This window comes from Bufo gargarizans, chromosome 9 (assembly GCF_014858855.1).
Source record: "Bufo gargarizans isolate SCDJY-AF-19 chromosome 9, ASM1485885v1, whole genome shotgun sequence".
NCBI lineage: Eukaryota > Metazoa > Chordata > Amphibia > Anura > Bufonidae > Bufo > Bufo gargarizans.
In genome coordinates, this window is record NC_058088.1 from 139,561,080 (window position 1) to 139,587,538 (window position 26,459).

At 45.4% G+C, this 26,459-nt stretch overlaps 1 protein-coding gene and 1 long non-coding RNA gene across 4 annotated transcripts in view; one reads left to right on the top strand and one right to left on the bottom strand.

Annotated features, from left to right (window-relative positions):
• PIN4 (peptidylprolyl cis/trans isomerase, NIMA-interacting 4) overlaps positions 1-12,757 on the bottom strand; it is a 108,167-nt gene extending 95,410 nt beyond the window's left edge. Inside the window, exon 1 of one of the 2 annotated variants that reach the window (XM_044268762.1) lies at positions 12,646-12,757. In XM_044268762.1, the coding sequence (XP_044124697.1) occupies positions 12,646-12,676 (31 nt within the window). In that variant the 5' untranslated portion in view covers positions 12,677-12,757. The remainder of the gene's footprint in view (positions 1-12,645) is intronic. The other variant, XM_044268763.1, reaches the window with a different exon arrangement.
• Positions 12,758-12,811: 54 nt separating this feature from the next.
• LOC122919919 lies at positions 12,812-23,645 on the top strand. Of its 2 annotated transcripts, none has more exons than XR_006386838.1 (5): positions 12,812-12,859; positions 21,858-21,984; positions 22,145-22,267; positions 23,233-23,352; positions 23,435-23,645. It is a non-coding gene; the product is annotated as an uncharacterized LOC122919919 (long non-coding RNA). The 2 variants fall into 2 exon arrangements; XR_006386839.1 differs by lacking the exon at positions 12,812-12,859 and adding an exon at positions 21,250-21,302.
• The last annotated feature ends 2,814 nt before the right edge of the window (positions 23,646-26,459 follow it).

The following is a 26,459-nucleotide window of genomic DNA, read 5'->3' on the forward strand; positions in this document are numbered from 1 at the left end:
GGAGGGAAAAGGGAAGGCCCTGTCCAAGGGAGAGGGAAAGGTGGTGACCCCTAACTCACCTTGATGCTGGCACCTGACTGCCCTGACGTCCCTAGACGGGTTTCTCACCCGTACGCCGATCACCTGCCTAAACCCTGGCTTTCTCTAAGATTAGCCCTAGGTAGTGAATAGGGCGGTGGGAACACTAGTCCGCACCACTAACACTAAAGGAAAACACCAAGGAGAGGACAGACAATACAGACAAAACATATAATCCCAGGTGGGCAAAAACAGCGAACAACAAAAGCCCAACAGGGATCCGGAGTGTAACGCTCTGGAACAACAACCATGAATCACAGCTACACAGCTCCAGTGGGTCAGTATAGAAGTCCAGGCAGGAGGCTCTATATCTGGCAACCAGAGAAGTGGGAGAGGAGAATATAAGGAGGTTGGGAGTGACAGACAAGAAACAGCTGAGGAGAAGCTACGGATCCCCGAGTGAGACAAAATGGATTGCAAGGCAAACACAGAAAGCTATCATTAAGAAGCAGCATGATCTTTAGACATAGAGCGCGCAGCCACCCACTGCGACTTCCTGACCCCGGGTATAACAGAGTCAGAAGTGGCTCTTGACACCCTCGTGACACGCATGGAACGCACCAAAGCACGCAGAGAAGCTTACGGCCCATTTCCCGAGCAGGGAAAGAAAGCGCAGGATTATGTAACGGAGGTGGAGGGTGTGGACAGAGCAGCGAGCACCTCATTTCCTCTTTGCCCAGCATTAGCATAAGCCGCAGGAGGACAGAGGGCCCCAGGACAACCCAGCAAAGGGTAAGGAGTAAGGAGTAAGGAGGGCGGACCCCCCCCCCCCCCCCGATAATCCTGCCCTAGTACAGCAGCACTGATTGGACAGAGTCAGACCACACTATCTAATGGTAAAACCCAGCAGTATCTTTACTGCAGACTGTTGGCAATTTATTTGTAAACTTCTAGCAGGAATAATATAGGAATAGTACAGCACAAAGTCATAAAAATAGATGATCCAGAATTTAAATGGGGTAGACAAGGAGTTACTAAGACGGACATGCCAGGAGAGGTGACAGATCCTCTTTACGATGGCACAGAGAGCCACTACTTGTGTAAATAGTCTTATGGCCTTATTACAAGGTTTAATACTGCCGCTGACTTAATACCCTCGTTCATGGGGTAATCTGGATGTTTTAACATGGTAAAGGGGTTATCCAACCCCTATAATGAGCCCCCCCCCCCCCCCATGCCCAGGCCCCTCACACACAGTCGTGACCAAAAGTTTTGAGAATTACATAAATATTGGAAAAGTTGCTGCTTAAGTTTTTATAATAGCAATTTGCATATACTCCAGAATGTTATGAAGAGTGATCAGATGAAAGTCCTTCTTTGCCATGAAAATTAACTTAATCCCCCCCAAAAACTTTCCACTGCATTTCATTGCTGTCATTAGGTGAGAATGTTGATGAGCACAAGGCTGGAGATCATTATGTCAGGCTGATTGGGTTAAAATGGCAGACTTGACCTGTTAAAAAGGAGGGTGAGGCTTGAAATAATTGTTCACCATGGTGACCTGCAAAGAAACGCGTGCAGCCATCATTGCGTTACATAAAAATGGCTTCACAGGCAAGGATATTGTGGCTACTAAGATTGAGGTGCAATCAAAAATTTATAGAATCATCAAGAACTTCAAGGAAAGAGAGGTTCAAGGCTTCAGGGCGCCCAAGAAAGTCCAGCAAGCGCCAGGATCGTCTCCTAAAGAGGATTCAGCTGCGGGATCGGAGTGCCACCAGTGCAGAGCTTGCTCAGGAATGGCAGCAGGCAGGTGTGAGCGCATCTGCACGCACAGTGAGGCAAAGACTTTTGGAAGATGGCCTGGTGTCAAGAAGGCAAGCAAAGAAGCCACTTCTCTCCCCAAAAAAAAAAAAATCAGGGACAGATTGATCTTCTGCAGAAAGTTTGGTGAATGGACTGCTGAGGACTGGGGCAAAGTCATATTCTCTGATGAAGCCTCTTTCTGATTGTTTGGGGCATCTGGAAATAGGCTTGTCCGGAGAAGAAAAGGTGAGCGCTACCATCAGTCCTGTGTCATGCCGTAAAGCATCCTGAGACCATTCATGTGTGGGGTTGTTTCTCATCCAAAGGAGTGGGCTCATTCACAATTTTGCCCAAAAATACAGCCATGAATAAAGAATGGTACCAAAACACCCTCCAACAGCAACTTCTTCCAACAATCCAACAACAGTTTGGTGAAGAACAATGCATTTTCCAGCACGATGGAGCACCGTGCCATAAGGCAAAAGTGATAACTAAGTGGCTCGGGGACCAAAACATTGACATTTTTGGTCCATGGCCTGGAAACTCCCCAGATCTTAATCCCATTGAGAAATTGTGGTCAATCCTCAAGAGGCAGGTGGACAAACAAAAACCCACTAATTTTGACAAACTCCAAGAAGTGATTATGAAAGAATGGGCAGTCGAATTGCAGAGGTCCTGAAAAAGAAGGGCCAACACTGCAAATACTGACTTTGCATAAATGTCATGTAATTGTTGATAAAAGCGTGTAATTATGTTTCACTACAAAGTGCGTGTAATTATATTTCACTACATCACAGAAACAACTGAAACAAAGATCTAAAAGCAGTTTAGCAGCAAACTTTGAGAAAACGTATATTTGTGTAATTCTCAAAACTTTTGGCCACGACTGTAGATTATAATTACCCTGCTTCCTGGCACATGCGTTGCTTCTGATACCCGCACTGCCACCACTGCATCTTCCCAATCCCCCACAGATCAAAACATCTAGTGACGGGGGGAGCAGTCAATAGCCGGCTGCAATGGTGATGAGCCTCCTTAGCATAACCCGCAAAGCTCAGTTTTCGGGCAAGCACTGACCTACCTGGCCACCTCCGTCATAGTCTGCATACGGCTGCATTATGGGGCAGGTAGCTGTGGTGATCTGTTGCCAGTGTCTTCCCATTCACTGCCGCAGTCCTGGTCTCTGTACTTTCAAGCATTATCCTTCCTGGAGTCTGCTCCATGGTTTACTTCCAGCCTGTTCCCTGTAGCATCTCGTTATAGGCCGGCACACATCACACCATGTTCTTTAAAGGTTTTGCACATGTAAACTGTATGACCAATCCCAGCCATCCTGCACCTATATAAGTGGTCCAGCCCCCTTTCCCAGGTGCCTGAGTGTCAAGGTCCTTATGCACTGCTAAGGTTGTATTTGTTTGTACTTGAGTTCCTGTATTCTAGACCTGTGCTTGTCTGCTACATCTCAACGCTCCTGCTGCTGATCCGGATTGCCTGCCCTATACCTGTGCTGCCTGCCCTGACCCTTTGCATGTACAACTACGACTGCCTCATCCTTTGGTCCTGCTCTGTTGCTCCTGGTTACGACTCAGCCTGTTGACTATGTCCATACCTCTGTTAATTTGCTCTGGTACCTCTTGGACCAGCTGCTTCGTATGCCATTCCACCTCTAGAGGTAGCGATCTGATGACACTATTATCTTCCAAATGTTAGCCTCCAAACAATATCACACGTTAATCATAGTGGGCAACTTTAAATGACTTTGGATTCGTCCATAGATCAATCCACCGATCTTCTGGCAAGTTGCACCCTTAGTTCCCTCATGCAAAAATTGTCTCCATGTGACCCATTTCCTCTCAAACACAACATCCAGAGAAAATACCTTCTTTTCTACAATACACAACTGAGAAAGAATTGATAATGTTCTTATATCTTCTTCCCTATTCCCTAATATCCTAGAAGTGAAAATGCACAACATTATCATATCGGTTGAAGCCATTATTACACTCTTAATACATTTATACTTTCACATTAGTAAGATTTGTCACTTTCCAACTTTTCTAGCAGACTTTTGGCAATGGGCAGACCCTGTAGATCAGGGATGCTCAACCTGCGGCCCTCAAGCTGTTGTAAAACTACAACTGCCACAATGCCCTTATGTAGGATAATAGTTGTAGGCTGTCAGGGAATGATGGGAGTTGTAGTTTTGCAACAGCTGAAGGGCTGCAGGTTGAGCATTCCTGGTGTAGATGATAACCTTGTAAACATGGGTGAATTTGATAGCCTCTTTCGAAGAGCCTCAAAAGTGGTGCAAAGGGGTAACATAATTTCTCACAAAAGGAAAGTTACACATCCCTTTACTGAAACCTTACTGAGGCACATTTACATTATCTTTACACCAATTCCCCAGAGGATAAGCAGGCCTTCCTTGAAGCATGTTGTTTAGTAGATACTTTTCTGCTGGACCAAGCTCAGTGGTCTGTGGACTCAGCCAAGCATAAATATTTTAGGTGGGAAACAAACAGGTCTTTTGGCCAACCTAAGGGCTCATGCACATGGCCTTTGCCCGGCCGTAATGAGGCCCGCATACGGCGGAAGATATTTGAAGCGCAGACAAAAGTCCTGCATTCAGAATGACAGATCAGTTATTGTCCGCAATACAAGGGCACTGGCTGTGTGCATCCCGCATCACAGATGCATTCACTTGAATGGGTCTGCAATCCAGGAGATGCGGTGCGGTGTGGAACTGAAGCACGGATCGGAACCTCATGGAAGCACTACGGAGTGCTTCCGTGGTGTTAATGTCCGTGCCTTTGCACTGCAAAAAAAAATAGAACATGTTCAATTTTTGGGGCGGCAGCAGGGAGCGCACGGCGTCATAGCAACCAATGACACTGCGCACTCCTGCTCTCAGCAGGAATCCAGGCCGCGGTTCCACGGACCGCTCACGGCCGTGAAAAATGGCCATGTGCATTCGGCCCAAGGGTGAGTTCATATCACCAGTCAGCTTTCCAAACAGATCCGTTATTTTGAGAACCAGCTACACTCGGTTAGGCCTCATGCACACGACCGTTGTTCCATTTTCCGTTTTTTTCCGCTGACCCATTGACTTTCAATAGGTCGGTGGAAAAATCGGAAAATGCTCCGTTTGGCATCCGTGATCCATGTTTCCAGTCCGTGAAAAAAATATGACCTGTCCTATTTTTTTCACGGACAACGGTTCACGGACCCATTCAAGTCAATGGGTCCGTGAAAAATCACGGCTGCACACAAGATAGTCATCCGCGTCCGTGATCCGTGTCTGCTTTTTCCTATCATTTCAAAGGCAAACTTGACTTAGATTTTTTTGTTCATTTTTCATGTCCGTGGCTCCTCCAAAAATCAAGGAAGACCCACGGAAGAAAAAACAGACACGGATCATGGAACAATGGAAACCGTTTTTGCGGACCGCAAAAAAAAAAACGTCCGTGTGCATGAGGCCTTATAGTATCAGTTTGCACTAAAAATAAATGATCTGTCATTCTGAATGCAGGACTTTTGTCTGCGCTTCAAATATCTTCCTCTAAGCATAAACTGAATAGACCCCTTTATAGTCTATGGGATCTGTAGGTTCTGTTCGGCTCAGTTACGTGCAGAATCCGTTAGTTTCATTCTTCTGCTCCTATAACGGAGCAGGAGAACGGAAAGGCTGAATGATGACGTATCATGTACATAACTGAGCCGAACGGAGGCTATAATGGGGCCCAGTCAGTTTCCACTCAGAGGAAGATTTTTGAAGCGGAGACGAAAGTCATGCATGGAGGAACTTTTAACGGACCCCATAATAGTCTATGGGATCCGTAGGCTCCGTTTGTCTCAGTTATGTGCAGAATCTGTCCTTTCCTTTCTTCTGCTCCTGTAACAGAGAAGGAGAATGGAGAGGCTGAACGCTGATGTGAAAGCAGCCTAACAGATCCTTTTTTTTTCTGTTCTTCTGGCAGATCAGAAGTACGGAAAGCTAAACGGTGATGTGAACTCAGCCTAAACCAGGGATGGGCAAACTGTAGCTCTCCAGCTGTTGTAAAACTACAACTCCCAGTATGCCCAGTCTGCCTACAGCAGGGCATGATGGGATTTGTAGTTTTACAACAGCTGGAGAGCCGCAGTTTGCCCATCCCTGGCCTAAACCTATTAAAGCTAAGCACTATATTGTGAAACTCCAATCTTCACCTTCTGCCTTTGTTTCCCATTTGTTATTGTCCCATGGGACATTTCAAATACTTTTACAGCCTATTACTTCTCAAAATATACAGCTTTGTGCTATAACTCTAAGGAAGCAAGGTCCTTTTTACATAAAGGCTATCATCCAAAGCTCACCTCTAACCAAAAAGAAATCCTTTCTGCCCCTAAACAGGAAGATTAAATCATCTCAGCGATTAAAACTTGCCCTCTGGGATAATACCAGGCCCAGATTCTCTCAAGGGAATAATTGAAAATATAGCAATAACACGTTGTCCACTCCTCTCTCTATACGATACCAAAATACTGAAATGTTCTCTATGTCCCTGACTTCTATGAATCCCATAAAATACTGCTCCCTTACCTGGATATAGATCATACAATAGTACAAACCTATTTCCCTTCTTAATCAATATTATGAGATTTAAAAATAAAAATAAATAGCCATGTGGTTACAAATGATACTTAACTCGCTACTTAGGGCTGTTTCCCACGAGCGGATGCCATGCATGTCATCCGCTGTGTGAAAGAGAGCCGAGCCCCACACTGGACAGCAGAGACATGGAGCAGTAACCTGATTGATAATGGTCTTTGATTCTCTGGTTTTGTAGTAAAAAGATCACACAGTGACAACTTTATCTCACTGTGATTTTGTAGTAAAGAGGTCACAGAGAGGCACGGAGCATTATCAATCATGTTACTGCTCCATGTCTCTGCTGTCCGGAGCGGGGCTTGGCTGTCATTCATGCAGCGGATGACACGCACGGCATCCACTCGTGTGAAGCAGCCCTTACCGACTACTAACTTGGCTTTGTTTATAATAGACATTCAACACAAGATTTTCCTCAAACCTCCTTACAAAATTAATAACTGCATGAGCATAATGGTAAATAGCCTCAATTTCACTATACAGAGGTGCACAACAGGGCTGCCCCTTATCACCCCTCCTTTTCAATCTTTCCTTAAACCCCCTGCTTAAACTCATTCATGCAGATCCACCTCTCCAAGGCATCAAGTTTGGCTCTCAAAAAATATGACTCTCTTTTGCGGACAATCTTCTTAGATAACCTGAACCTTGTACGCCAAACTTGAACACACAGAGGGTGTTACCCCGCATCATATAAAATTGAGTTCAGCCTGGCCCAAACAGGTTCTGAACGAGAACTAGCAGACGGACACCTTTTCCGGTTTAAATAAGTAATTGATGTTTATATAAGGATAAATGAATTCACTGCACCATAAGCCGTTCAGCCTGGCCCAAACAGGTTCTTGGTACAATAACACAGATAGAAAACATGGCACGTGAATCGGATTGCGTTGTCAGTCAAAAGACACCAAACCTTATGCTAAAAACATACGAGGTGATGATCACAATAATGTGTCTGAGGTAAGAGATTGTGCTAAGTGCCAGGTGGTAAGCTGGAAAAGTTGCATCGTTTGTGCTTATGTCTTGAATGAAGCATGAAGGAGTCCCATAGTGTAAAGAAAGCCTGAGCCTTACGTTCGTTGGGCAGACTAGCACTAATCAAATCTATACTTAACACACACACACCAATTTTTGAAGAAAGGGCTCATATACTTGGCCTATGTTCTATATTTTTGAGGCTTCCTCTGAATGGACATTGTGTGCTGTCCTCATCTTTTGTTGCCCCATTAAAGTGAATGGGTCTGCATTGGATGTGGAGCAAAAACACGCTTATGTGCATGAGCCCCAAGGGAGGAGGCGGGGGTTGGTGGAAAGCCATTCCTGCAGAATAGACTTTCGTGCAACTTTCTTGACTGCTCCTGTACTGGGACATACATCATGATCTGTGTGGCCATGGGGTTAGAGGGAGAAGGTTTAAGAATTCCGCTACCAGTGACCATAACTTGTGGTCCACGGTAGCGGAATCCATAATGGAATTCTAAGATAACCCGAATCTTGCACGCCAAACTTGAAAACAGAAGTTCGCTCAACACTATTTATACTTAAACACCATCACCAACATACTTTTATATCCCCATGAATTTATTTTCTGGAGGATGAAGTGAAACTTCATCCTCCAGAAAATAAACTTTAATATGTAATTTAGGCACAAAAGGGGTCATTTATTAAGAGTGGTGTTTTAAATGCCAGTCTTAATAACCACTATAGCTGGCGGTGGCTTCGCCAAAGTTAGGAAGAAGCACCGGGACTCCGGCATATCCAGCACCAGTTCAAATGTAAGCCAGATTCCTTGCTGGCTTACATTTAGACTATTTTCCACACCTAAAACAGGCGTAGAAAGTGTCAAATGAGACTCGGCCGGCCCCCTTCCCCATGTGCAAATGTGGTGCCAATATTCAAAAAGGGTCCAAAAACAGAGCCTGGAAACTATAGGCCGGTAAGTTTAACATCTGTTGTGGGTAAACTGTTTGAAGGTTTTCTGAGAGATGCTATGTTAGAGCATCTTAACGGAAATAAGCAAATAACTCCATATCAGCATGGCTTTGTGAGGGATCGGTCATGTCAGACTAATTTAATCAGTTTCTATGAGGAGGTAAGTTGTAGACTTGACAGCGGCGAATCAATGGATGTCGTGTATCTGGACTTCTCCAAAGCATTTGACACTGTACCACATAAAAGGTTAGTATATAAAATGAGAATGCTGGGACTGGGAGAAAACGTCTGTAAGTGGGTAAGTAACTGGCTCAGTGATAGAAAACAGAGGGTGGTTTTTAATGGTAAATACTCAGATTGGGTCACTGTCACTAGTGGAGTACCTCAGGGGTCAGTATTGGGCACTATTCTCTTCAATATATTTATTAATGATCTTGTAGAAGGCTTGCATAGTAAAATATCAATTTTCGCAGATGACACTAAACTGTGTAAAGTAATTAACACTGAAGAGGACAGTATACTACTACAGAGGGATCTGGATAGATTGGAGGCTTGGGCAGATAAGTGGCAGATGAGGTTTAACACTGATAAATGTAAAGTTATACACATGGGAAGGAATAATGCAAGTCACCCGTACTTATTAAATGGTAAAACACTCAGTAACACTGACATGGAAAAAGATCTAGGAATTTTAATAAACAGCAAACTAAGCTGCAAAAACCAGTGTCAGGCAGCTGCTGCCAAGGCCAATAAGATAATGGGTTGCATCAAAAGGGGCATAGATGCCCGTGATGAGAACAGTCCTACCACTTTACAAATCATTAGTCAGACCACACATGGAGTACTGTGTACAGTTCTGGGCTCCTGTAAACAAGGCAGACATAGCAGAGCTGGAGAGGGTCCAGAGGAGGGCAACTAAAGTAATAACTGGAATGGGGCAACTACAGTACCCTGAAAGATTATCAAAATTAGGGTTATTCACTTTAGAAAAAAGACGACTGAGAGGAGATCTAATTAATATGTATAAATATATCAGGGGTCAGTACAGAGATCTATCCCATCAGCTATTTATCCCCAGGACGGTGACTGTGACGAGGGGACATCCTCTGCGTCTGGAGGAAAGAAGGTTTGTACACAAACATAGAAAAGGATTCTTTACGGTAAGAGCAGTGAGACTATGGAACTCTCTGCCTGAGGAGGTGGTGATGGCGAGTACAATAAAGGAATTCAAGAGGGGCCTGGATGTATTTCTGGAGCGTAATAATATTACAGGCTATAGCTACTAGAGAGATATCGTTGATCCAGGGATTTATTCTGATTGCCTGATTGGAGTCGGGAAGGAATTTTTATTCCCCTAAAGTGAGGAAAATTGGCTTCTACCTCACAGTTTTTTTTTGCCTTCCTCTGGATCAACTTGCAGGATGACAGGCCGAACTGGATGGACAAATGTCTTTTTTCGGCCTTATGTACTATGTTACTATGTTATGGGCTGCAAAACGGGTCAGTCCTGTTTCCGTTATGCAGGGGGGTCCTCTCCTGCATAACAGAAACGGGACGGATCCGTTGTGCAGCCCATAGACTTCTATCATGATGGAATGAATAATGGAATGCCTCTAAAAGGCATTCCATTATGCGTTAAGTCATAGAATTGCATTATGGTCCGTAGTAACGGAATCCATAACGCAATTCTGCTTTTACCATCAAACAAAGTGTGAACGAATTTCATAACATGATATTCGCTCATCTCTTATAGCAAGGATCAGGGGACCCAGATGGTCTATGTGGCAGCCTCAGTCTTCCTGAATGATCCAAGATTGTTGCACATAGGTTACTAAGGACAGCCTGTATGAGACAGGATTCCATAGGAACATAGGTGGTCATTTACTATCCGATATAATATCAGATATATCTTCTGGCGTAAATCTATCACAATTTGCGACTTTTCCCCGCTCAAGCCATGTCTAAATAAGAGGACGCGGCGCTTGTGGTGAAAGGAAGGGAGGGGCAGGCCTGTCTTATTTATCATTTACTATACCCGTTTTAAGCGTAGAAAATGGTCTACATTTAAGCAAGCAAAGAAGCTGGCTTACATTTAGACCGGTGGTGGATGTGCCAAAGTTATGTAGAGGTCAACGCCTCTATATAACTTTGGCAGATCCACCGCTAGTACACGGGGTTATTAAGACCAGCGTCTAAAACACAGGTCTTAAAGGGAACCTGTCACCGAAATTTTGTATATAGAGCTGAGGACATGGGTTGCTAGATGGCCACTAGCACATCGGCAATACCCAGTCCCCATAGCTCTGTGTGCTTCTATTGTGTAAAAAAAAAAAAGATTTGATACATATGTAAATTAACCTGAGATGAGTCCTGTCCCTGACTCCTCTCACAATAAAAGCACACAGAGCTATGGGGACTGGGTATTGCGGATGTGCTAGCGGCCATCTAGCAACCCATGTCCTCAGCTCTATACCCAAAATCTCAGTGACAGGTTCCCTTTAATAAATGACCCCCATAGTGTAATCCCCACAGACTCCAATGCTAATGCATTGGGGTCTATGAAAGAAGAAGTCCAATGATTGCTTATTTATATTCCCTGGGGGAACTATTAAAAAGTTTAAAAAGAAAAAGTTAACATTTAATTTCTAATCTAATTTCCCAATACTATTATTTTATCAGAACAACTTTAGAAACATTGCATGGTGACCTGGTTGCAGCATTTCCGTAACCTTTCCACTAAAGACCTTACTGGCTCTTTATACAAAGCACACAGTTACTTCCCAGCAGCCTTATACTGGGATATGACAAGTAAGATTGCCTACAAAGCTTATCTTTCTATGCACTGCAATTACATTATGGAAAGACACCTATATCTGCATAACTGAAATGTAATGCCTTGCACGCAGACCTGTCTAATAGTTTTTGGGGCTTTCCCTCCATACGTAACTTCAGGACACAGGCGACTGCCTTTGCAAGTACTTCCTTGTTAAACCTTCTCCCCAGGGCCACACAGATCCTGATGTATGTCCCAGTATTGAAGCAGTCAAGAAAGTTGCACAAATGGCTTTCCACCAACCCCCGCCTCCTCCCTTGGGGCTCATGCACATAAGCGTGTTTTTGCTCCACATCCAATGCAGACCCATTCACTTTAATGGGGCAACAAAAGATGAGGACAGCACACAATGTCCATTCAGAGGAATCCTCAAAAATATAGAACATAGGCCAAGTATATGAGCCCTTTCTTAGACTCTTTCTTCAAAAATTGGTGTGTGTGTGTTAAGTATAGATTTGATTAGTGCTAGTCTGCCCAACGAACGTAAGGCTCAGGCTTTCTTTACACTATGGGACTCCTTCATGCTTCATTCAAGACATAAGCACAAACGATGCAACTTTTCCAGCTTACCACCTGGCACTTAGCACAATCTCTTACCTCAGACACATTATTGTGATCATCACCTCGTATGTTTTTAGCATAAGGTTTGGTGTCTTTTGACTGACAACGCAATCCGATTCACGTGCCATGTTTTCTATCTGTGTTATTGTACCAAGAACCTGTTTGGGCCAGGCTGAACGGCTTATGGTGCAGTGAATTCATTTATCCTTATATAAACATCAATTACTTATTTAAACCGGAAAAGGTGTCCGTCTGCTAGTTCTCGTTCAGAACCTGTTTGGGCCAGGCTGAACTCAATTTCATATGATGCGGGGTAACACCCTCTGTGTGTTCTTAGTGTGAGATCAGTAGGCCAAATTCATTTAACTCTTTAACCACACTCTTTTGCCCAAAAGATGCCTATTTATGTGCCAGTCATTTCTGTTTTAATGCTTTTAATGCTCACTACAACTTATTTTACTACCGGTGAAACATTCTCATAATTGAGTAAAAAAAATAATAATAATAATAATACGAATGATGTGAAAAAAAACTGCCAAATTACAAACCAACTGCTGCCTCATATTAGCCCATTTCAGACTTGGTCTGTCTATGAAAATTAGGGACAGTCTCTGCAAATTCGAGTTGCGTCAAACCCCCATACACCAAATAGGGATGGATTACACTGAGGAAATGCCATAACTAGTAGAGGACCCAACAGATCGGTGTCCAACTTACACAAAAAGAATCTCCTACGAGAAGGGAGCACGCCATTCACTTGTATGGGACTACTAAAAAAAGAGATGAGTGCCTCCTTCCTAACACACAGATTAAGCAGACACGCAGCTGCTTGGATTCTTGATCAACTATTTACCTTTTCCTCTACCTTTCCCTTTGGGGGGCATGAGTCCGCAGTGTCTGCTAGATCCAAATAGGCTAAAGGACCTGTGATTACGTCATTAGTCACATGTTGGGGGTAGGGTAGATGCTAAATCCTCATAGGCTAAATGACCTTTGATGATGTCATAAACATGTGATCGGTCACATGTGTGGGAGGAGACGGAGTTACAGAAGCGCTGGTGACAGAGGTGTGTGTGTCATGAGAGATAGGTCTGGGGTTGCAGCTGTGCACTGTATGCTTTCCAGGCATCCTCAAACTGCGGCCCTCCAGCTGTTGTGAAACTACAACTCCTACAGATTATCAGTCTACAGCAGGGCATTGTGGGAGTTGTAGTTTCACAACAGCTGGAGGGCCGTAGTTTGAGGATGCTTTCTTTAGACCCACACAGCACTGCACCATGCACTTGTAAAGCATACAAGGGCATGTTTACTAAGACCGGTGTTCTGCCAGATTGCTATACCGGAAGTGACACGGCCGCAACGGAAGTGACGCTGCCGTACAGGAATCAGCTGGAGGAGGGTGTGTGCTGCGCAAGCGCACATCCACTGGATTAGCAGAAAAGGCATTACTTCGCCGGTGTTCTGCCAGATTTCTATAGCTTGCCGAAAGTCTATAGCGGAAGTATCTTTCTTTACCACCCATTTCCTTCTTTACTATCAATGGCGGCATAGAGTTAGTTTTACTAAATGCCGAGCGCAGCGAGGCTGAGCCCGATGCGTGGCGAGCCCGCCAGGGTACAAATTCACGTAGATGCGGTATTTTACTGGAGGTGACTGTCACTTTAAGGCGATGATTCGGATTATTTGTGGAAGTGCGATTGCGCAGCGCACCACGTCACTTCTGCTATAGACTTTCGGAAAGCTATAGAAATCTGGCAGAACACCGGTGTTCTGAGAAAAAACCTTACCCCACGTGACTTCCGGGGGCGTGTCGGGGGGTGTGCGCCTCTGCGCTTGCGCAGTACAACGGGCGACCAGGAACTTAGTGTAGTCAAGATACAGTGCGCGCCGATTCCTGGGTGGGTCTTTCGACATGTAAAAAATCTCCTTACCCTGACACTGCGCACGCGCAGATTTTCCACAATATTCAGCACTCATTTGATTATATTAATTGCTGGCTGGCTTCTAGCAGGGGGGGGTGGTTGCAGCATATTGGGGGGCAATGATTAAAACAGGTGGGGTGTGCAGCATTTTGGGGGACAGGGGGCAATGATTAATACAGGTGGGGTGTGCAGCATTTTGGGGGACAATGCTTCAAAGGGGGATGCAGCATATTTGGGGGGCATTGTGTACTCCACCAGGTGTGTGCAGCCTATTGGGGGGCATTTCTCCATCTAGGCGGTGTGTGCAGCATATTGGGGGGCATTTCTCCATCTAGGCGGTGTGTGCAGCATATTGGGGGGCATTTCTCCATCCAGGCGGTGTGTGCAGCATATTGGGGGGCATTTCTCCATCCAGGCGGTGTGTGCAGCATATTGGGGGGCATTTCTCCATCCAGATGGTGTGTGCAGCATATTGGGGGGCATTTCTCCATCCAGGCGGTGTGTGCAGCATATTGGGGGGCATTTCTCCATCCAGGCGGTGTGTGCAGCATATTGGGGGGCATTTCTCCATCCAGATGGTGTGTGCAGCATATTGGGGGGGCATTTCTCCATCCAGGCGGTGTGTGCAGCATATCAGGGGGGCATTTCTCCATCCAGGCGGTGTGTGCAGCATATCAGGGGGGCATTTCTCCATCCAGGCAGTGTGTGCAGCATATTGGGGGCATTTCTCCATCCAGGCGGTGTGTGCAGCATATTGGGGGGCATTTCTCCATCCAGGCGGTGTGTGCAGCATATTGGGGGGCATTTCTCCATCCAGATGGTGTGTGCAGCATATTGGGGGGGCATTTCTCCATCCAGATGGTGTGTGCAGCATATCAGGGGGGCATTTCTCCATCCAGGCGGTGTGTGCAGCATATCAGGGGGGCATTTCTCCATCCAGGCGGTGTGTGCAGCATATTGGGGGCATTTCTCCATCCAGATGGTGTGTGCAGCATATTGGGGGGACATTTCTCCATCCAGGCGGTGTGTGCAGCATATTGGGGGCATTTCTCCATCCAGGCGGTGTGTGCAGCATATTGGGGGCATTGTTTAATCCAGGTGGTGTGTGCAGCATTTTGGGGGGCTTTGCTTCATCCAGGGATTGTGATGGGCATAGTGAGTTCATGGAAGTTTTTATTTTTTGTCACAAGTGAGCGGAAATCGATTTTATATATATATATATATATATATACAGACGTGGACAAAATTGTTGGTACCCTTTGGTCAATGAAAGAAAAAGTCACAATGGTCACAGAAATAACTTTAATCTGACAAAAGTAATAATAAATTAAAATTCTATAAATGTTAACCAATGAAAGTCAGACATTGTTTTTCAACCATGCTTCAACAGAATTATGTAAAAAAATAAACTCATGAAACAGGCATGGACAAAAATGATGGTACCCCTAGAAAACACAGAACATAATGTGACCAAAGGGACATGTTAATTCAAGGTGTGTCCACTAATTAGCATCACAGGTGTCTACAACCTTGTAATCAGCCATTGGGCCTATATATATGGCTCCAGGTAATCACTGTGTTGTTTGGTGATATGGTGTGTACCACACTCGACATGGACCAGAGGAAGCAAAGGAAAGAGCTGTCTCAAGAGATCAGAAAGAAAATTATAGACAAGCATGTTAAAGGTAAAGGCTATAAGACCATCTCCAAGCAACTAGATGTTCCTGTGAGTACAGTTGCACATATTATTCATAAGTTTAAGATCCATGGGACTGTAGCCAACCTCCCTGGACGTGGCCGCAGGAGGAAAATTGATGACAAATCTAAGAGACGGATAATCCGAATGGTAACAAAAGAGCCTAGAAAGACTTCTAAAGAGATTCAAGGTGAACTTCATGCTCAAGGAACATCAGTGTCAGATCGCACCATCCGTCGTTGTTTGAGCCAAAGTGGACTACATGGGAGACGACCAAGGAGGACACCATTGTTGAAAACGAATCATAAAAAAGCAAGACTGGAATATGCCAAACTACATGTTGACAAGCCACAAAGCTTCTGGGAGAATGTCCTGTGGACAGATGAGACAAAAATCGAAGTTTTTGCCAAGGCACATCAGCTGTATGTTCACAGACGAAAAAATGAAGCATATCAAGAAAAGAACACTGTCCCTACTGTGAAACATGGAGGAGGCTCTGTTATGTTCTGGGGCTGCTTTGCTGCGTCTGGCACAGGGTGTCTTGAATCTGTGCAGGGTACAATGAAATCTCAAGACTATCAAGGAATTCTAGAGAGAAATGTACTAGCCAGTGTCAGAAAGCTTGGTCTCAGTCGCAGGTCATGGGTCTTGCAACAGGACAATGACCCAAAACACACCGCTAAAAACACCCAAGAATGGCTAAGAGGAAAAAATTGGACTATTCTAAAGTGGCCTTCTATGAGCCCTGACCTCAATCCTATTGAGCATCTTTGGAAGGAGCTGAAACATGCAGTCTGGAAAAGGCACCCTTCAAACCGGACACAACTGGAGCAGTTTGCTCATGAGGAGTGGGCCAAAATACCTGCTGAGAGGTGCAGATGTCTCATTGACAGTTACAGGAAGCGTTTGATTGCAGTGATTGCCTCAAAAGGTTGCGCAACAAAATATTAAGTTAGGGGTACCATCATTTTTGTCCATGCCTGTTTCATGAGTTTATTTTTTTACATAATTCTGTTGAAGCATGGTTGAAAAACAATGTCTGACTTTCATTGGTTAACATTTATAGAATTTTAATTTATTATTACTTTTGTCAGATTAAAGTTATTTCTGTGACCATTGTGACTTTTTCTTTCATTGACCAAAGGGTACCAACAATTTTGTCCACGTCTGTGTGTATATATATATATATATATATATATATATATATATATATATATATATATATATATATATATATATATATATATATATATATATATATTTTTTTTTTTTTACACAGTCTCATATTCCACTAACTTGTGACAAAATAAAATTTTACATGAACTCACTATGCCCCTCACAGAATACCTTGGGTGTCTTCTTTCCAAAATGGGGTCACATGTGGGATATTTATACTGCCCTGGCATTTTAGGGGCCCTAAAGCGTGACAAGTAGTTTGTAATCCAAATGCGTAAAAATGCCCTGTGAAATCCTAAAAGTACTCATTGGAATTTGGGCCCCTTTGCCCACCTAGGCTGCAAAAAAGTGTCACACGTGTGGTATCGCCGTACTCAGGAGAAGTAGGGTAATGTGTTTTGGGGTGTATTTTTACATATACCCATACTGTGTGTGAAAAATATCTCTGTAAATGAAAACTTTTCCCATTTTTATTTTTTTTATACAAAGTTGTCAATTTACAGATATATCTCTCACCCAGCATAGGTATATGTAAAAATACACCCCAAAACACATTGCCCTACTTCTCCTGAGGATGGAGATACCACATGTGTGACACTTTTTTGCAGCCAAGATGCGCAAAGGGGCCCTAATTCCAATGAGTACCTTTTAGGAGGGCATTTTTATGCATTTTTCTTCTCACGCTTTAGGGCCCCTAAAATGCCAGGGCAGTATAAATACCCCACATGTGACCCCATTTTAGAAATAAGACACCCCAAGGTATTCCGTGAGGGGCATGGCGAGTTCATAGAAGATTTATTTATTTTTTGGGCATAAGTTAGCGGAATTTGATTTTTTTATTTTTATTTTTTCTAAAAAAGTATCCCTTTCCGCTAACTTGTGACAAAAATTTCAATCTTTTATGGACTCAATATGCCCCTCAGCGAATACCTTGGGGTGTCTTCTTTCCAAAATGGGGTCATTTGTGGGGTGTTTGTACTGCCCTGGCATTTGAGGGTCTCCGCAATCATTACATGTATGGCCAGCATTAGGAGTTTCTGCTATTCTCCTTATATTGAGCATACAGGTAATGAGATTTTGTTTCCGTTCAGCCTCTGGGCTGAAAGAAAAAATGAACGGCACAGATTTCTTCATTCGCATCGATCAATGTGGATGAAAAAATCTCTGCCCAAAAATATGCAAGAAAAAAAAAAAAGAGAGGCCAGCGATTGCCAGGACATAGGGGCACCGCCCAAACATCCATACCCACTCAGCTCCTATGTCCTGGCAAACATGATTTCTACATTCACATCGATCATTCACATTGTGAAGGAAGACATCTTTGCCAGATTTTTGATGCAAAGTGTTTGCCAAAGCATATGAACGCCAACACCTCTCCTCAGCTCATAAGCCTCGGCAAACGTACCTGTACTGCAGAGTAGAAATCTCGTCTTGCAGCGCCGCATACACCGACTTCACATGTAAACTGACAGCAGCGCAATGCTTCTCTCAGAATGCACATCAGTGCTGCAGCTAGTCGATCGGTTGGTCCAGCTGGAAAATAAAGGGTGGTTAGTAAAAAGAAGAAAAAACAAGCAGCAGGCTCAGAAATTTTAACGTTACGAACTTTATAAAACCATATCATAATCATAAAACTTTTAAAACCTAAACTAACTCAAGATTTCTTTTTCTTGGTACCTGTTAAATTTTTTTTATTATTTTTTACTTTTCACTCTATTTTCCTAGCAGAAACCTCTCCTTTCCCATGGGACAATGTGTAAAGTGTAAATCACACAGAGATGGTGCGAAATACATTATGTACTTTATCCCAAGTGAAAGGAGAGGTTTCTACCGTTTTGCATAGCTGCAGTAGCACACTAGCACCCCTGTGTGTTAGGGTCTCTCAAAACCTAGTATCCTGAGAGACCCATGAGCGAATTATAGTCGTGGACTGAGAGGGGCTTTTCAATGACACGGGTTGCCCGTTCTATTTGTATTGTTGTGTCTGCGTGAATAGAGGAGAGCATGTAAACGTCACGCTTGTCTCTCCATTTCACCGCGAGCAGTTCTTGGTTACACAAGGCAGTCCTCTCCCCCCTTGCAAGACGGGTGGTAACGAGCCGTTGGGGGAAGCCCCGGCGACTAGGTCACGCGGTGCCACAACAGCCAATCTGTTCTAGGAACAAATGCCTGAAGAGGGGCACACTTGTGTAGAAATTGTCCACATAAAGATGGTACCCCTTGCCAAATAAGGGTGACACCAAGTCCCAGACTGTCTTCCCACTGCTCCCCAGGTAGTCAGGGTAACCGAAAAGCTCCAGCGTCTGATCTTTACCCTCATAGCTCTGAAATTTGTGGGTATAGCCTGTGGCCCTTTCACAGAGCTTATACAATTTGACCCCATACCGGGCGCGCTTGCTTGGGATGTATTGTTTGAAGCCAAGGCGCCCAGTAAAATGTATAAGGGACTCGTCTACGCAGATGTTTTGCTCAGGGGTATACAAATCTGCAAATTTCTGGTTGAAGTGGTCTATGAGGGGCTGAATTTTGTGGAGCCGGTCAAAAGCTGGGTGGCCTCTGGGACGGGAGGTGGTGTTATCGCTAAAGTGCAGGAAACGCAGGATGGCCTCAAAACGTGTCTTGGACATGGCAGCAGAGAACATGGGCATGTGATGAATTGGGTTCGTGGACCAATATGACCGCAATTCATGCTTTTTGGTTAGACCCATGTTCAGGAGAAGGCCCAGAATTTTTTTTTTTATTGGAAACTTGGACGGGTTTCCACCGGAAAGGCTGGGCATAATAGCTTCCCGGGGGCTGCGCTGCTGGTGTATGCCTCACCACATAATCCATCAGCGCCACTCTGCTGCCCTTGAAGCGGATCCTGCGCAACCTGTGGTCTAGCGACACGGGGCCGGGTACGCCTGGTGCTATCAGGGACCTCAACCTCCTCGTCTGAACTTTAGGTCAGACTGCCACTGCTTTCTACAGGTTCATATTCTGACCCGCTAGATTCGTCAGATGAGGGTTCCCATTCCTCATCTGACTGGCTCAGAAGCCTGTAGGCCTCTTCAGAAGAATACCCCCTGTTTGACATTTGGGCAACTAAATTTAGGGTATTCCCTGAGACTACCCAAGAAAAAAAGCAAGCCTGTCTTACAAATTGGAGGCTAGCGAAGTACCGGTTAACAGGTGATTGAAAGGGGTGATCAAGGGGTTAATTGGGGTGATCTGGGGCTAAGTGTAGTGTGCTTGGTGTACTCACTGTTACATGTGCTCTCTGCAGGGTCCAACCGACGAAAAGGACCCAGCAGAGAGCACAGAAGCCATTTAACACATTATATTTATAAATATAATGTGTTAGGTGACTTCTGATTCGATTTTTAAAAAAATCACCAACCTGCCAGCGCTGATCATTGGCTGGCAGGTTGGTGACCAACTTCTTCTGCACCCTTTACCGGCGCGAACTGCGCATGCCCGGGCCGCCTCTACGTGTCATCTCGCGTCTCGCAAGATGACGCTTAGATGTGTCCACCCAGAATAACCCGACCGCCCGTCGAACGCATCCGTGCGTTAGGCGGTCGTGGAGCGTAGCCATCATCGACCCCTTCATCTCCCTCATATCCTACAGGAGAACAGGCTCATCGCAGTTGGCAATCAAGAAAAAAATAAAAATAAAATGTTAGACTGAATAACTATAGACACAGCAGTCGGTCACAATTACACAATTATTCTAAAAGGAACAGGGAATACAGTATTCAAGGCAAGGGATATATGCTGTGCACACCGCCTGGATGGAGAAATGCCCCCCCAATATGCTGCACACACCGCCTGTAGAAATGCCTTCCCCCCAATATGCTGCGCACACCGCCTGTAGAAATTCCCCCCCAATATGCTGCACACACCGCCTAGTTGGTGAAATGCCCCCCAATAGGCTGCACACACCTGGTGGAGTACACAATGCCCCCCAAATATGCTGCATCCCCCTTTTACGCATTGTCCCCTAAAATGCTGCACACCCCACCTGTATTAATCATTGCCCCCTGTCCCCCAAAATGCTGCACACCCCACCTGTATTAATCGTTGCCCCCTGTCCCCCAAAATGCTGCACACCCCACCTGTTTTAATCATTGCCCCCAATATGCTGCAACCACCCCCCCTGCTAGAAGCCAGCCAGCAATATAATCTAAGGAGCGCTGTGTACTGTGGAAAATCTGCGCGTGCGCAGTGTCAGGGTAAGGAGATTTTTTACATGTCGAAACAGACTGTGAAATCTCCTTAGCCCTGACGGCGCATGCGCGGCTGGGTACATGCGCAGTATTCTCGCGTGCACCCAGTAATCGGCGCGCACGGCGTAACACAGTAAAGTTCCTGGTCGCCCGTTGTACTGCGCAAGCGCGAAGGCGCACACCTCCCGACAGCCCCCCGGAAGTCACATGGGGTAAGGTTTTCTTTCAAGGTAAGGTTTTTTTCTCAGAACACCGGTGTTCTGTGAAAATCTGCTGCCCTCGTCACTTCCGGTAGTGATGTAGCAGCATAGGAAGGCTCAGAAGGAGGTGTGTCGCTGACCTCGCCACCTCGCATGCGCCGGGAGCCTTAGCAGCATTACGGGGAAGGCAAAAATTATGGGCCAGTCAGGGAGATCTCTCATACCAAAAATGTTCTATTAAATCTCCCTACCTCTCACAGCGCACGCGCCGGGTCAGATCATCGGGAGTATCCTGACTGTTCTATCAGGTCAGTCTCTCCCTGCTCCCAACACTCTCAGACATGTTGGGTCTGCGCAGTTTATTGGGGGGTCTGTTCATTATATGGGGGGCTGTCTGTGCAGTATATTGGGGGGCTATCTGTGCAGTATATGGGGGTCTGTGCACAGTATATTTTGTGGGGGTCTACGCAGTATATTGGGGCTATCTGAACTGTATATTTTGTGGGGGTCTATGCAGTATATTGGGGGGTGTCTGCACAGTATATTTTGGGGGGTCTACGCAGTATATTGGGGGAGTCTGCACAGTATATTTTGGGGGGTCTACGCAGTATATTGGGGGGTGCCTGTGCTATATATTGGGGTGGTCTTTGCAGTAGATTGGGGGGGGGTCTGTGAAGTATATTGGGGTCGCCTGTGCGTTAGATGTTTGAGGGCAGTGTATTAGATGGCGGGGCTGTGCATTAGATGAGGGGCAGTGCGTTACATGTGGGGGGGGGGGCAGTGTATTATATTTGGGGGAGCTGTGCAGCACGTGTGGCCTGTGTGTACAACCCTAGTTTCACCCCAAATTTTTTTTTTACTAGATCTCCTATGCCATGGCATGCTTTTTACTACCAAACTGCAGCCATCTAGACACTCAGAGAAGGATGAGAAGCTGCCCCCCAGCCAGAGGGACACATCTGCCACCAAATCCGTCGCTCACTGAATTCTGTAATCTCCGTCTATGTGTTTCCCACAATCTGTGTGTCTGTCTGCTGTATATATGTGGACCATAAGTCTGCATGCACTGTGTCTGTTCTGCCATTTACTCTAACCTGTTTTTTTTTTTTTTGTTTTTTTTTTTTGTGTGTGTCACCTATGGAACACTAAGTACCTGAAGTGGAATGAAGAAGCCCATGTTCGAGGCCCGCGCCCTGGCTGGAGCATTGAAGGGGCATCTGACACGTGACAAGCTGCTCTAGCATTGTGTACTGTGATCACCACTAGTTCAGAGGTAGGTAACCTTAGGCCGTCCAGATGCTGTGAATTACATCTCCCATTATGCTGGCAAAGCATAATGAGAGGTGTAGTCCAAAACATCTGGAATACCAAATGCGTATGAATGAAAAGCATGGTGTGTGTGACTGGTCAGTAACAAGGGTTGAAGCCTTGACGTGGCGTTACTGCTCACATGTGTATCCATGTGCCAATTCAACCAATGTGAGTGACTGTAATACTTATGAGGTAACCATAAATACTGTGACGATAGAGAATTAAACTGTATCTCCTACACACTGCTTACACTGTGACAGTATCTCCTACACACGGCTTACACTGTGACCGTATCTCCTACACACGGCTTACACTGTGACCGTATCTCCTACACACGGCTTACACTGTGACCGTATCTCCTACACACTGCTTACACTGTGACCGTATCTCCTACACACGGCTTACACTGTGACCGTATCTCCTACACACTGCTTACACTGTGACCGTATCTCCTACACACGGCTTACACTGTGACCGTATCTCCTACACACTGCTTACACTGTGACCGTATCTCCTACACACTGCTTACACTGTGACCGTATCTCCTACACACTGCTTACACTGTGACCGTATCTCCTACACACTGCTTACACTGTGACCGTATCTCCTACACACTGCTTCAGGAATTAAACAGGGAACCCTCTGTTGCATTAGACCCAATTCTGAGATTATGACTAAACCCTAAATCACTTAATATTTTTATGATATTTTATTTATGTATTTAGAATATTGTGCAAAGACCCCAAATGGTCACTGTCTGTGAAGGTTCTCATTTATCCAGGTCATGGTATATATCTGTAAAGAATAAATCAAGGCAACTGGACGTACTGTCACTGTTCCGCTTGTATTCCAGTGGCCATGAAGGGCAGGTGAAGGTAGTTTATACTTGACTTAAAATGTCCTTTTGTATGCATCTTCTTTCTCAAGGTCCACTTCATCCCCTGGAGCGTTAATCTGCCAGGAGCCAACGGAAGCGCTCTACTCAAGTGCATGTCAAGAGTAGGAAAAAATGCTTAAGATAAAGTTGTTCCTGTTTGGTCTTAATTTGTGAGTGTTGTAAGATTGTAGATTGTAATATGCTTTCTGGTTACATTTTGGTGAGTTTTAACTTCATTTTTGTTTTTTACAGATCGAGAGGGAAGGAGCCAACCGCCTTGAGGAGTCCCTGCATAATAGACTATTGGATACAGAAGGGCTGTACTAAAGGAAGATCTCATCAAAGCATCATCCAAGCCCTAGTCAGAAGTATATGAGGCCTCTTAAGAGTAAAGAGCGGCTAACAATATCTGATATTAGGCCACATGTGCATTTATTATATATTTAATTAATGTACAACATACTTTCCCATATCATCACCATGACGGCCACAAGGAGATTGACCCATGACCTCTGTGGGGGCAGGAAACAGAGAAGAGGTTAAATTGCCCCCTCCCACCACCACACCTCAGTGTTCCTGTCCCCACTGTGGCCAGGGTCAGAGAAGAGTCTCCCTGCGGCGGCAGGGAGATGAAGATAGGATTTCTGCTTTATTATTTTTTCGTTGCCTCCAGGGGCCTCCTGGTTACCTGAGGCTCATCGGAGCTCCCCCAGTCCGCCGGCGGCCGCGTGCTCATGCTGGGCTGGGGGGTATCGGGAGGACTCGCTCTGGCTGGTCTGGAGCCTGCTCCCGGGCCGCAATTCTCCTCCTCCTCCTCCTCCCCTGTGGGTCGGGCTGGTAGCGGCCGGCGTGTGCACACGCCGACGTCGGTGACGTCACTTCCGGGTTCGCCGCAACCCGGAAGTAAAGCGCAGGAGCAGAGCAGTTTGAATAAAAGGCGGGAGCTGCCATAAGGACGCTGATCTGAGGTCTGTGAGTACTGCAGCTGCATTTTTACCTTACAGAATGTCAGGTCCTGAGGTACAAACTGTTATGGAGCTGGATGCTCCCCCTCTGCCTCCTGTAAGTATCCCTCTGGGGATCCGCTTGTCTTATGGCACGATATTCTTTCTTGCCAAAGCCTTATTTTCTGATACCGCTATTTCCATATCTGTTTCAGGCTAAAGAGGCGCAAAAAAAGCTTAAAAAACCTCCTCGCTGCATCTCTTGTGCAAGGAAATTGCCTGACGATTATGGAAAGAAGCTTTGTAAAGCATGTATTTCTGATGTAATCCAGGAGGAACAGTCGTCCCTTATGGAAAATATCAGATCGGTGGTTCAGGAAGAAATTCGGGCCGCTAGAGTTGCTCAGTCTGATCCCCAGGACGAGCCTTCTCGCAAGCGTCCGCGTTCCAGGATTTTTTCTTCAGGATCCGAGGACGCAGGCGATAAAGCTTCTACCTCCACGCAGTGGGAGGATGATCCATCTCTCTCTGAAGGGGAGGTATATGAAAATAATAGGAAGTTTTATTTTTCCTCGGAGGAGATGAATGACTTGTTAAAAGCAGTCAGAGCAACAATGGGGATTGAAGAGACCCCTAGGTCCGTTTCTATTCAGGACGAAATGTTTGGGGGACTCAAGGTGAAAAAATCCCGGGTCTTCCCCATAAACGAACACATTAGACAAATGATTCTGGAGGAATGGTCAGAACCTGAGAAACGATTGGGGATTTCCAAAGAGTTTAAAAATCGATTATTATTCGACCCCTCTGTCTAAACTGTTCGACGGGACCCCTAAAGTTGACGTGCAGGTGGCTAAGGTTAACAAAAAAACTGCCCTGCCGTTTGAAGATGCTGCCCAATTGAAGGACACCATGGAGCGAAAAGCAGATGCCCTTTTAAGGAAAGCCTGGGAGGCCTCCATGTTTAACATCAAGACCAACATTGCGGCAACATCGGTAGCCAGGTCTATGTACCTGTGGTTAGGGGAACTTGAGAACCACCTAAGCAGGAAGACCTCCAGGGAAGAGATCCTGCAGTCCATACCGCTACTCAAATCAGCTACAGGCTTCCTGGCAGATGCATCTGCTGAGTCTATCAGATTCTGTGCTAGGGAGGCAGGGTTGTCCAATGCGGCTCGTCGGACTTTGTGGATGAAGTCCTGGTCGGGCGACAGAATCTCTAAGCTAAAACTGATATCAATCCCCTTTTCAGGAGAATATGTATTCGGGCCGGTCCTAGACGAGATACTTGAGAAGGCAGCCGACAAGAAAAAGGGATTCCCAGAGGAAAGGTCCTTTAGGAAGAATCAGTCCTTTCTTTCCTACGGCGGACAGAATAAATCTGTTAGAGAGAAAGGCAAGTCAGGCCGCTGGTCTTATCCCAAAGGGGGTAGAGGAAGGGGCTTCCTTCTCAAGCCCCAGTCCAAATCTGAGGACAAACAATGACGCCGTTGTAGGGGGGAGACTGAAGGATTTCCTGGGTCCATAGTCATTAACATCAAGAAATCCCTGGGCCCTGGACATCATTCAGCAAGGTTACAGGATCGAGTTCACCTCTCTCCCTCCTGCAAGATTCGTCATCACGAGGTTGCCTACCAGACTCTCCAACCTAAATATCTTTCAAGGAGTCCAGGACTTGGTGAAGAAGGGTGCTGTAATCCCGGTCCCCGCATCTCAGAGGGGTCAGGGGTACTATTCAACCCTATTCTTAGTAAGGAAAAAGGAAGGAGACTTCCGGACCATCATAAACTTAAAACAACTGAACAAGTTTATTCTTTACAGGAAGTTCAAGATGGAGTCTCTCAGATCCTTAGTGCCGTTGATAAAGCTAGGGGCATTTATGTGCTCGATCGACCTAAAAGATGCCTATCTGCACGTCCCCATTCACCCAGATCACCAGAGGTTTCTAAGGTTTGCTGTCCTAGACCCTTCCAATCGGATTCGTCATTTCCAGTTTATAGCACTGCCCTTTGGGATTTCAGCCGCTCCAAGGCTCTTCACCAAGCTTGTGGTAGAGATGATAGCCCCTCTCAGACAGGAGGGATTAAATATAGTGCCATATCTGGACGATTTCCTAGTCATAGCGGACTCAAAAGATCTCCTGCTGTCGGACCTGGAAGTATTTCTGTCCCGCCTATCTCAACTAGGTTGGATAGTGAACGAACCCAAGTCAATGTTGGTTCCATCCCAGAAGGTGAGATTTCTGGGAGTTACTCTAGACTCTGTAACCCAGTCAACCTTTCTTCCACAGAGCAAAGTCCAGTCCCTGATAAACAAGGTGAGACACTTCCAACGGG